The 13,252-nt window shown below is 35.7% G+C and overlaps 1 protein-coding gene and 1 long non-coding RNA gene across 6 annotated transcripts in view; one reads left to right on the top strand and one right to left on the bottom strand.

Annotated features, from left to right (window-relative positions):
* Positions 1-13,252, top strand: part of LOC120775084 — a 186,141-nt gene that overhangs the window by 9,632 nt on the left and 163,257 nt on the right. The gene's annotated exons all lie outside the window — the stretch shown is intronic.
* Positions 8,031-13,252, bottom strand: part of LOC120775080 (mucin-5AC) — a 134,907-nt gene continuing 129,685 nt past the window's right edge. For all 5 annotated transcript variants that reach the window (XM_040105076.1, XM_040105075.1, XM_040105074.1 and 2 more), the window contains exon 8: positions 8,031-12,371. In XM_040105076.1, the coding sequence (XP_039961010.1) occupies positions 10,996-12,371 (1,376 nt within the window). In that variant the 3' untranslated portion in view covers positions 8,031-10,995. The remainder of the gene's footprint in view (positions 12,372-13,252) is intronic.

Below are 13,252 nucleotides of genomic sequence, written 5' to 3'. Positions count from 1 at the left end.
CGTGTAATTCTCATATCCCTAATATAATAAATTCCGACTCTCGGGTTGACGTTTTCAACATAAACTCAATCTATTAAATTTAGCTTCTTCGGTGGAGGTAATCTAATATCTCACATAACTCAGTTAAAGACGTTTTCAATATAATTTTAGCTGATGCGTACTAAAATATAGGGATAAAACTAAGTATAAGCTTATGGCCTTTAATATAAGTCAAGGTGATACCAAATATGATCTTAATTTATTACCGATTTCTTCGAATAAGAAACGCTAAATTCTTTGGAAACATTTTTTAATATAAAGTTTTGCGAGCATCTGAAGGAATTTCCCGCGCCTTGATTCTTACTAATTGAAAGAGTATAAAATGTTCGTTTAAACTCGAATTTAGGCGATGCGACCACCCTGAAACTGAAATTTCTGATTACATATGATTCTTTCAGTATTTTCAATTCCATTAAGTATAGTCCTTAAGCAACGTTTTCGTTGAAATTTGAAAAATATAGCAAACATAGTTCTGTTTTTATACCTTCATATACTTGTATGTACATATGTACATATGTATGTAGATATGTATGTTATCTATCCACCGTACAAATGTCATTACTCATACGCCCCGTAATACCAGAAGAATAATTATAAATTTCCGATAACTGTGTCCATTTGTAAATGCATTTAATATTTGTTTGTTGCCGAAAAAAGGATTAACCTACGGCATAAAAACATATTATGCAATTAAATCGTAATGAATATCGAAATATATGCGCTTCTTTTGAATAATGTCAACTGCATGGCATTGCCTGAATGGATTATGAGTATGTATGTATTAGTAATATTTACAGTAAAAGCTGTTTTAAGTTTCCAGAGTTAATTTAAAGTGAATTAAGAATTTTTTCGCAAACACACACAGGATAAATTAAAAATCATTGATACATGATGTAGATTTTTACCTTCATGTGTTTGAAACTGTTTACAATTTCATACAAAGTTTTTTTTTGTTTTTCCCCATTTTGTTGTGTTTGCAATTTTTCCTGTTCGCAAAATTTCCACGCTTCCTTTTTGCCCTTTGTTATCGCATAAAATACGTGTAAATAACCAATGCGGTGAATTATTACCCAGCTTAATGCCAATTATGAGTATAGCAAATTAATTGGACTTAGAGAATTTATGGTTGCATGTCTTTCAAGTGACAGGACCATTGATATTGTAGCAATTGAATTTCATTGTATGAATTATGACTCTAAGTACAAATTTATGGAGGATTGTATACAGGCTTACGATAAGGGTTTTTGCTGACAAAAAAGAAAGCTTTGTCGTGCAGTTTTTTTGCAAAAAAATAATCTTATTTGATAATTGATTAAAGTGGTTGATTTTGTTTTTGAAGGACAAGTAAAAGATTTTTAACATCTCGTTCTTAGTTTAGATCACTTAACTATTAAGTAAGCAACTAAATTCCCGCTTTTTGTCTATAGATGGCTTCAGCAGTTAGTGGTGATCGATTTTGATATATCCAAAACGTGATAAACCTAACCGAGACATTTGAAAATGTAACTTCGTGTCCACTTTCTTAAATTTATTTATGTGTCATATACTTTTGGTTGTGCGAATATATCCAATTTTTTGCCAAATAATCATCGTTTGCGGGAACTGTCGATTTTTATTCTAAGTATGGATCAAAGAAATGGATGGCTGAAGCTCATCGAGAACTCCAAGTAAAACAATGAATGAATGGTGATTGGTTCCGTTGCTTCAGATGATTTCAATATTAATGACCATTCGCGTGAAGGGAGGTCAAAAACTCTCGAAGACGGTCGCCATGTCAGACGCAAGAAGAGCTTGCTTTATCATTGAAAGTCATCCGCCATGCCATTTTAAAGCTACTACATGTGCTGGGATTGATTCAGAAACAAAGAACTTACGTTTCTTATGAACTCAATACCAGGAGAGGCACGAAAAAGTGATTCTGCTGCATGTAAACGCTCGGGCTCACATTGCCAAATCCGTAAAAGCCTGGCTGGGAACGCTTAAATAAGAGGTGCTACTCCTCCCGCTATATTTTACAGATATTGCACCGTCCGTTTATTATTTGTTCCGTTCGATGGCACATGGCCTGGCTCAGAAGTACTTCAGTACTTCCACTCACAAGATACTGATAGCGTATTCTGTTTTCTGTTGCCTGCACAGACTCAGATTTATTGACGAACAAGGTCATCACAGAAAGTATTTTGCCTTAACCGGAAATTTGACCACGATTTGATTTATAAATATTTTTACCCAGATTGGTACAACTTTTTATAATGTTCGTGTATTTAATGATAAAACGCGTTTTTTGAAGATTATGATACCTTAGAAAACTTACCTCATGCTGTTGTCTATCCACCTCTGTTAATAACGATAAAGTAAACGACTTTTAGTTGGACTAAAAAATTATTTGTTATTAACAATTAATGTGTTATTAATAATTATTTTTCATTATTATTGCGACAAAATAGAAATAGAAATAACCATATTAGTAACCTATGGTCTAAAAGAAAGTTCAAACAGTAATTATACTGAAAATGCTCGTACACTCTGTTAAAAATGTTATCAAAGCATAAAAATATAATTATTGCGGCTTTGCTTTCCAACAAGCGTGGAAAAGTTAAAAAAATGAAGTGTTCCACTTCACTACGTTTCCCTTGTTATTTACGCCACAGCAAACCTTAAGTACTCGCTATGTTTTTCTGGTGCTCATTATTATGCTGATTTCTCTGTTATAAATTTTTTGCTGTTGCTTGTCAAATTATTACAACCTTTTTTTGTTTCGAGTTCAAACTTTGGTTATTTATAACTAAAGCGCTTGACAATTACTGTTTGTTTGCTTTGCAGTTATTTTCCCCCCTTTACTTTCCGCTTGTCTGATTTGCTCTCTCTCTGTTTTTATGACGCTTTTTGTGTTGTTTTTGGGTCATCAGTGACCCTTTGTGCGCATATTTAATGCAATTTCAATACAAATTTCAATTCAATTTCAATTATTGACCGAACGACAGTAAACACGAAGCATCTACAGACACACACATACATACATACACAGAGGGTGCGGTGCAGTCAGACTGTTCTATTAAAGTAATTGAATTGTAAAGTCAATGTTGGGTGAATGACGGCAGGGTTGTAAGGGTGTGGGCGTATTTGCAGCAATGTTTGGAGGTGTTTGTTGGGTAACACTGCTGCATCCGTTGGCAGGCGCTTATTTAAGGCGTGGTTGGGTTTGCTGCAACTTGCAAAGTTGTGTTATAATTGATGGGCTGGTTAAATAATTGGGTTTTGTTATTGTTATTAATGTGAATGATTACAAAAGCACAATCAGTATTAGTCACTAATTACCATCGTAATAACGCTGCGTTTATAACAAGCAGTGCATTCCTCTTTGGATTAAGTGCTATAATACTGTTGGTATATGTATTTTACCGTTTTGGTAGGTAATGTTGAGCTTTGACTGTAGTGAATGTAAATGAATGATATTCTAACTTATAAACCCTCTCTTATTTATTTTATAGCTGCTCAGTATTTATAATTTATATAGTCCGATTCATAACAAGGTCCCATTGGTCACAGTATGATATATGTATATACTTGTATAGAGAAAGTCATATTCAATAATTTGAAGATGATTTGCAACTAATCTGCAGACATCTTGTGGACCTAAGCAACCCACAAATTCCTAAAAGTTTTTCTTTCTACAAAACTAAAAGTATATGTCTTTAAGGTTTGTAGAAAGAATCTTGATAAAACATTGTACAAGTGCTCGATAAATAACGCTCGAATTTACAAGTGGGATGAAAATTTCGTAGCTTAATATTTAGATGGCACCATTAATAGCAAATCCATATGAGAAATATCATTTTGAGTCAAGCAAATTATGTTAGTTTACAAAAAAAATGCATAAAAAGAAATTTCATGTGTCAATAAAGCATTGTGTTTGGGGGACAAATATTGCTAAAGCTAAGGTTTGGCCTGATGATCATTATTTGAACTCTGTTCCAGGGAAATCAGCTGTTGGAAAGAGGTTTGCTAAGTTTAAACGAGGCGAAATGAGTAACTAGGACGGTGTAGGCAGTGGAAGCCTTAAAGAGGATGTTACCGATAACAACATCAAAAAAGTTCGCAAAATAATATCGGTTGAGCGTAAAGTAAAGCTTTATAAAAGAGCTGAGACTCTAAAAATATAAAAGGAACGTGTTGGATTATTGTGAATAAATGTTTGGGTATAAGAAAGTTATTTTATACCTTGTAGCAGCAGTGGTAGAGGTAGCAATATTAAATTGACTTCGAAATTCGTAAAATCGTGAAGAAACAGTTGGAGATTCTTTAAAATACACGCTTAAATAACTAGAGTGACGGGTTGACTAGATTTAGCCATTTCCCTCTGTCTCACCGTTCGTCTGCGGAACTTGCTCAATTTTTGAGATATCGATCTGCAATTTTGCATACGTCCTTCACGCGCAAAAAAGTTACTTATTAGTTGCAGTCGTCGACATAGAGCTACTATAGCATATATGTATCTGCAGAGCAAACTGATCCATCAAAATCAAGGATTTCTTTGGAAAAATTGTTTATTGGATGAAAAATGTAACTTAAAATTTGGAATATATGTATGCATATATATATTAAATTTCGAAAGAATAGTAAGACTTTGTTCATAATTTTAAAATTCTTTGTTTATTTTTCAAAATCTATGTCGTCACCCTCAAAGAAATCCCATTTGGCCTCAATACAGTTGTGCCAACGTTTTTTCCAATCCCCGAAATAGATGTTAAAGGACATTTCCGGAATAGCCTTCAATGTGCGTTGTTATTCACTTTTAAGGTCTTTAACTGACTCAAAACGGTTTCTCCGGAGAGTTTGAGTTTGCTGAATAGTCAGAAGAGACACGAAGCTAAATAAGGCGAAAACAGTGGATGCGGCTCGATATTGGTTGAAAATTTGGCGAAAAATCCGCCAAGAATCAATGCAGTATGCGATGGTGTGTCATCATGATTCAAAAACGAAGAGTTGTCGGCCCATAATTCCGTTCTCCTTTGACGAATAGCTTCACGCAAACATCGAATAACAATCAAAAAGTATTGTTTGTTGACAGTTTAGCTGGGCAAATGGAATTCAGACTGCACCATACTTCGATTATCGAAGAAAACTGTTTGAGTTTTGACTGCTTTGACGTGGTTTTTTCGTCTTCGGTTCACCTTTGCCACGATATTCTGCCAATGATCGTTTTTACGGGTCGCAAGTATAGCTTCAAGGGTCATCGCTAGTAATAATACATTTCTTGACATCCTGATAGTCGGAAAGCATTGTTGCATAGACGTTAATGCCACGCTTTTTTTCTAAAAAGAAAAAATTGAGCGATTTTGGAACTAATCGAGCTTTTACTCTTTTTTAGGCCTAAATGTTCTTTGAAAATAGTTTTCACTGATCCTTCCGATATTCCACTGATGCCAGTAAGATCTGTGACTATTAGTCGTCCATTCTTAAGCCCCAATTCTTTTATTTTATGGAAATGTTAATCATCAGTTGATGGCCATCCTGGACGTGGTTCCTCATTAACGCGTTCTCGACCCTCTTTGAATAATTTTTGCTAATAAAAAACACTTGCTCGCGACAAACAATTATCACTGAAGATTTCGATACCAGAAATTTGTTTCCACACTCACAATTTAAAGAAACTTCTTTATTGAATAATTTGAGTCATCATAAAAATCGCCTAATGTACCTCAGAAAGACAAGCGTATACTAAACACAAATGATTATTTTGATGTGACATTTGGCGTAAATGTCACTGAAAGTTATACCAACTTTGAAAAAAAAGGGTTTTAAATTAAATTTTAAATTAAAATTTAAATTAGAAGTCCTACTATTTTTTGCCCACAGCAGGTAGTATATATGTATAGTTATTAAAAAATGCATTCCACTAGATTTTATGATACTCATTGATATAATACTCATTGAAATACTTACTATTTTAATAGCACTCACAGCAAATCTGATTTACACCTTCGTCAGCTTATTTATCGGTCAACTTTAGTAAATAAAACGATTTTCTAGATTTTTTTAAATTTTATTCTTTCTTTAATTTTTATTAAATTCCGTTTAATTATACTGTATAATTCTTTTTGTTCATTATTTGTAATACCAACTCACAAATACTATTGTTTTTCATTATCATGGGTCTGGTTGTTTTTGTTTTGTTTTTTTGTTTACACAACAAATATTCATTAGTGAAAACTTTCATTATTTTGTTTTTGTTACTTTTTCTGTTTTTTAATTTTAATTATTGTTGACGGCAATCGCTTTAATTCCGCCTCAACAATAATTGCGGCGCAGACAAATAATTAAATATGTTGGAAATACTCTGTTGCAAATGCACCCACCTCCCTGTCTCCACATTATTATGCACACTTGCACATCGTGTGCTTTTTAAGTATGTGTGTATGTGTTTTGCTTGGTGCTTCTACAGCGCCCTCCAGCTTTTAGCAACCTATTAAGCTTTCTATTATGCTCGCTTTTAAATTTTTTGCTTACCTACACATACACACACACTGAATAAGTGCTCTCAAGCACACTCACAAACTCGTACATATGCGACTCGCTTACACAATGTTGGCTTAATAACTGTTCATAATCATTTATTATTAATTAATTAATTTTTATTTTTTAAAAATATTGTTTTGTTGTTGTAATTATTACCAGACTCGAAATGGTTCAAATGCGTTTTTGTGTGTCTGTGTGTTCGCCCGCTTTTTTATTGTTTTTTTTTTGTTTTTGTTTTTTTTTACCGCTAAACACAAAAACCATTTAAATGCACGCATAAACGCACTGTTTTTCTTGTTGTTTTGTTTGGTTTAATCAATTTAAAAACGACTTAATATTAATTTTTGGTTTTAATTGTACATAATGAGTAATAAAATTTGTTTCTGTTTTGGTTTTTCCTCTTTTCCGTCTCATATGCATGTTTTTATGCGTGTCTGTGTGTGTGTTTTCGTTTTTCTTGTAATTTTTGTTGTTTTTTGTTTATTTGTGCGCTTTTAGTTTTGCGCAAAACTTTGTTTGCTAACTTTTTTATTTGATTATTTAATACTTTTGTTGTTGTTGTTTGTTTGTTTTTTTTGTGTATTAATATTCAAACATTCATTACTTGCTTTTGTTGTTATTCGAAAATTAAAATTTCATTATTTCCAACTGTAAAATATTTAATTGCAATTAGAAATGCTCAGTAAACATACTGTTATATAATATTTGTGTATAGCTAGATTGTTTGCCAATGCCAATTACGCCAAGTAATCTGCTTGTGTAATTTATTAATACCTTAAATATTTTAAATATTATATGTGCTTTGTGGTCACAGTTGTCATATGCAAAGCTTGACTTTTATAATTATCAAATATGTATGTAATTATTGGCGTAATGTTTCCTACAATGGTATTAATAATGTTTTGTAATGGGTAAGACTCAAAACCACAAAATCCTTCTGATATACATACATACATTACAAAACTATATGTCATCCACGATGTGCATTACACCTTCCATATCTGCTTTAGGAAGACAATTAAGAGAGGTTCGAAGAATATGCTGAAATTCATATCCCATTAACATCCATTGAGAAGGTTTGATCAATGGTAACTCGAAAAAAGAGCAATAATGCTATATTTAACACACACGGAGGCTTGTCTGGCGAATATAAAGCATCGGGCAGCGCTATAGTATTGTTAATGACCCAGAATTCAAGAACAAGCAACGAAGTGTGCGCAGGAGCATTATCGTGCAAAAGGTCATTGAACTTGTAGGTTGTACTCCTTATTGAACGTTGGATCTAGAGACAAGAGTTTATGTTTCATCATGCCATTAAAGTCTAAAAATATCCGTTATTTCTTCGTTTCGAATGAACCGATATATTTGAACCGACTTAAATTTTTATATTTCAGCTCTTCTAAAAACAGTTCATTTTACGCCGTAAGGTCTAAGTTTCATAACTAATAAATTTGTTGAAAATATCATCTAGATCCTTGTTCCAATAGTATTAGCTCTTGTGTTGTAGCGGCAGAGCTCTACTGAGTTGACAGTCCTTGGTCGGATAAAAATCCGGGTCCGTTCCGGTTACGTGGACTCAACTGTTAAGAGAACGGGATAATGAACCCATTTCAATTTTGATTCCAAAAACGATCTCTAATAATCTGGTTTTCTGTCTCTGAATTTGTTAAATCTAATGTTGTAAGTCCGATTTTACTAGATTCTCAATTACCAAAGGTTTCTCGTCTTAAAACACTCTCCCTTCTAATGGCTGTTAAGTCTTGTCAAGTTCTTGACATCTTTGTCGACAATCCATAGTCTAGTCCTCTGAAAAATCGTTGATTTTAAAACTATGAACATCATCGGTAAATACTTCAACCGTGATATCCAATTTAGAATCAGAAAGATTGCAAGAGGTTTTTCTTGAGGTTAAATATTACTTTATAAAGCCACGAAAATGTCTAACGAATGTCGCTTAATGTCGCGATTCTTTATAACTACTGGCTCATGGTGAAAAGTTTTTATTAATGTACTAACGGGAGTTTTTTCAGACATGTGATGTTCAGTTAGGCAATACTTTTTACAAAGTTTGTCTTTTTGACTGCTGTTACTTTTGATTTACCATATATTTACTCCGTTTTATAATTTCATAAAAAACAGACTTAAGTGCTTTGAAAGAACGTTTGCAATCGTGCAAATTTATTACGAAAATAATCGTTCGGTTCTCGCGACGCATCGTATATCAATATTCGGTCTAACTTATTGCTCATCAGAGTCGGTAATTCAAACAACCATGGATCGGTTTCACATCACATTTAACCTAGTGCAAATCAGTCCGACCATTGTGGAACCATTTTGGTTTGCGGACTTACAAAACTCAACTCGTTCAAAATTGAAACCAAACGACCATCAAATCACTGTTTGGTGTGTTTCAGTGTCATATCTCCTCAAAAATCAAGCCGGCCATAATGTTACAGTCAATGAGGAACGCCATAGCCTACAGTCAACGAAACAGGCAACTTTTGTTGAGGCGTGAACTCCAGTATCGTGCGATTTAACACCATAGGATCGCCGCTCGTGAGTTTTGTGAAGCTGCTTGTCTCTGCAGACAAGCTTGAAAAGATTGATGTTTTAGAATATAATATTGGGTAGTCGAAAAAGTCTTTTCGCAATATTACTGACATAAGGTACCAGTTGCTGTAATAATTGATTGACATTTTCGCCTTAAGGGTGTAATTTATTTGAGCCAGCTGTGGTAGTAAATTGTCCGAAATCATTTTTAGAATGTAATGGCACATCCTTATCTTTACAATTAAGCTAAATTCGTGGCCATAATGCTAAATTATTTGTGTTTAATTTCTTCTTGAAAACCACGTATCTACACAAAACACCTTTTAGCTTTGGAATCTGAATTTTAGCGATCAACGTAAAAGACGTTCTCTATATTGTAGCGATGAAAAGAGGACCGGGGCCTCACAAGATTTAGCGAATGATGGCGTCAAATGACGAAATGAATGTTCATTATGGGAGAGTCGGCAAATCGAAAACCAATACTTAAGATTGGAATAGGGTCAAGGCTAATTGAGAGTAAATTAGCACAGGTAAAAATCTATACCGATTTTACCAACACATTTCCAATTATTAGTTTACGTACATACATTTGGATAAAAAGCATAGAACTGTTAGTAAAAATAGTTTCAAAATATCAAAAAAAGTAAGATAGTGCCAGGCTTAGTTCATAATCCACTGATCTGTATTTAACTAATTTTTGTCATAACTGTCTATTGAGTAAGAGACGCTGAGATTTCTAGTAATTAAAATAGAAAATTACGGTATCCCTATAGTAGACTTAACCCTTCCTAGTTGCTAAGTGAAAACGCGCTCATGTTTTAAGGTCATTTGGGAAAAACATCAAAAAACGTAGGTTAAAGGTTTGTGACCCACAAATTCCTGCCAAGTACTCGTCTATTCTCGGTTTTGTAGATTACATGGAAGAAAGAAGCTCATTGAACTGCTTATGATTTGTACCTCACAGAGTTCTAAGCTCCTGTTAAAGAAAACTTCGACTCAAAGCTCAGTGCCGATTAATATACGTACTACAAGCTAAGCTTATCTATAGCTTACCCAGCAGATTACTTGGCATGGCGTTGGCATGAAAAGTTAGTTATCTGTAGAACGAACTATGAAACGCTTTAACTTTCTCGGCTTATATAGTAAATCTATATTAATAATAAAACATTAAAAATGTATAACATCATATCCATGGCTTTGGTGTTGGCTTATTTGTATGTAAATTTCTTTTTTTTATTTTGTTTTTTTCGGTATTTCTGTGAATGTGTAGTAGTTTGTGTAAACCTATGCAATGATATTCAACTATGTTGGCCTTCATCGAAATCTACATACATCAATGTAAACCTTCTGCTTATACCCTGCTCACCCTTGATATTTATGCATTTTAATGACCTTAATATTAAACACGAGCACAACTCTCGGGTCACCGAACGTACCTTTGACCTTTAAGAGTTCTGTTGTGACCAATTTATATCTCCTAAACCATTTTCTTATCTCCCAAATTGACATGCTATAATTTTTTCCCTTTTTTGTTATGCTTTAGCTGCTTACTTTTTTACTTAAATCCGAGTTGTTAAGCTGCGTGACGTTTGCAACAATTATTATCTGCCTCTACTTTTCTTTATGTTTTCTCAGCCTAAGCTATGCTATTCCTCGCAATCAACTATTACATCCGCCTTAGACCGCGTTCGACTTTTTTTTTAAATCTTAACTACAAACTTAGCGCTGCTTTATAAGTAAATATATTAATATATTTGACTTGCTTTTGTTTTTGTTTTGCCTCACATGTGAGAGAACTCAACCCTTCAACCTTCTTACCTCGTACCTGTGCTACCTCATATGACCATCCCGCTCTCAGCACTCGCTCACTCACCGCACATAGTCCGCTTAACCTAGTATCTTCTTGAAATAGCTGACAGTTTCCGGTTTGGTCAGCACGCGATGGCGATTGGGCTTGTAGGGCGGCGTCTCGGTCTCCTCCTTCATGAAGTTGCGCGTCGGTGCCGGTGGCTCAATGGTGTGTGCAGCATGATGCTTCGTGTGCTTGCCCTTGTGTGTCTGTGTCTTCTCGAAGCGCGGCTGGCAAGTGCGATGTACACGCGTCAGCTTCTTGCCGGCGGTGGCATCTTCGGTTGTGGAGCTCGCATCCAAGGTGTCGGCGGTTGTCGCGTCTAAATCTGTATCACTGCTGCATGCAGTTGTTATTGTAATTGTGTGTGTTGACGGTGTGACGGTTGCTGCGGAAGCGAAAGCGGAAGCTGCGGAGGAAGCAATTGGAGCGTTGGTAGCGGCATCAGCTGTGGCCAAGATTGATTGTGATGAAGGACGTACATTCTCGGCATTGTCATTGTTTTGCAGTATGACTTCGGCTATTGTTGTTGCTGTTGTTGTTTTGGTTGGCTCTTGCTGCGGTGGCTTTTGTGTTGCGGTTGAGTGTTGTATTGTGTGCAACTTATCCGTCTGCGCCGTTGTTGGCTTACTTGTTGTAGTAGTAGTAGTTGTTGTTGTTGTGGTTGCTAGCAGATCTTCTGTTCCGGCATTAGTTGTCTGCACGGACATTTCTTTTGTTTGTGGGCCCCGCTTTACTGGCTTCTCAATTTCATGTCTTGAAGCGTTGTCATCAGCTTTCGTATTTGTTGTTGTTGTTGCTGATGCTTTGACAGTTGTTATTGTTTCGGCTGTTGCTGTTGCATGCTGCTTGTTAACATTGGTAGCCAGTGTTGTTATTGGCGCTGTTGTAGTTGTTGTTGTTTCCTCTGCTTTTGTTACGGTTGTTGTTCGCTCTACAACAACTTCTTTGGCATTTTCAATTTTCTCCGTAATTTCGTCTTCTTCGCTGGCAGCTTGCGCTTGTCGCTTCATATTATTCGGCTTGTCATTGCCTTGCTGCTGTTGTTGTTTTTGTTGCTGTTGGTGCTGATTTGTCTTTGCCGCACTCGTGCTGTCAATTATCTTAGCGGTTAGCTGAGCTGGCGTCTGCTGGTCTTGTTGTTGCTGTTGCTGCACCAGTACTGTGGATTTATCGATCGCCTCGCTTGTCAATCCATCAATGTTGGTGGTTGTCTCTAATGCTGCTGGTGCTGTTACTGTTGTTATTGTTGTTGCCGCTTTTATTGCTGCCATTGTGGCGGTCACCGTTATTGTAGTCATCGTCTCAACGTCAGTTTCAGCACTTTTCTCGGCCATTGTGTGACTGTGTGTTGTTGCTGTGGGCGTGTAGTTGCTTGTGCTGCTGGAGTGAACTGAACCCTCAATTGGTTTACCTTGAGTATAACAGATGAACACAAAAGGATGATGGTTAAATTAATTCAGTTGGATGTAATGAATTTAATTTGACCCCAAAGGCCCAGCACTCGAACGAAGGGAAAAACTTATACACAACTCGTTCCCAATCTGATATAGGAGAAACAACACTATGTTTGTCTTGCGAGCTCACCGCCTATGCAGTTTCTAGCGATTATGCTGTAAATAGGCACCCAGAAGACCAAATTCTATTACAAAAGATTATGCTTTTATACGAGCGAGATGTTCGTTTTCAATGTTAGAAACCATTAATAGGTTAAGACAAAATGAAAAAAATAAGGACTAACTGATTTCCTACACAGATGGTGGTTTCCTAATCCGAGATTATGAAGAGATAGCTGGCCAATAATATCTCAGAGAGACATATTTTAGCTTGGAAGCTTGATCAGGCCATATTATCTTTAAAATGTCGACCTAAAAGACAGAGACTAGCAATATGAATTCCTTCTCTGCCCATATACCGGCGAGGGAGTCGTGAATGGGAAGACGCCGATGGAGGAAAGGGGCTGTTAGCTTCGGATGGGTCAAAACTTTGGGAGGGAAGGTTGGTGGAGGCGTTTACTCTCAGATGCTCTCTATCAACCCCAGCTTCAGACTTCCCGATAATTACAATTTTTTTAAGCCGAGGTTGCAGCCATTGAGATAGCAGTAGATCTACTGCTCCGGAGTGCGGCCTCCTTCAGAGAAGTGACCATTCACTCATATAACAGCGCGGCGATACTAGCCTTGAACTCATTAACTATGGGTTGGTCAAAGAGTGCATAACATCACTATCAATAGCCTCGTCTTTGTATTAAGACTATTATAGCTACCAGCCCATAGCGGAATCGCTGAAAATTGC

Source organism: Bactrocera tryoni, chromosome 4 (assembly GCF_016617805.1).
Source record: "Bactrocera tryoni isolate S06 chromosome 4, CSIRO_BtryS06_freeze2, whole genome shotgun sequence".
NCBI classification, from domain to species: domain Eukaryota; kingdom Metazoa; phylum Arthropoda; class Insecta; order Diptera; family Tephritidae; genus Bactrocera; species Bactrocera tryoni.
This window is presented reverse-complemented; position numbering and strand designations above follow the sequence as displayed.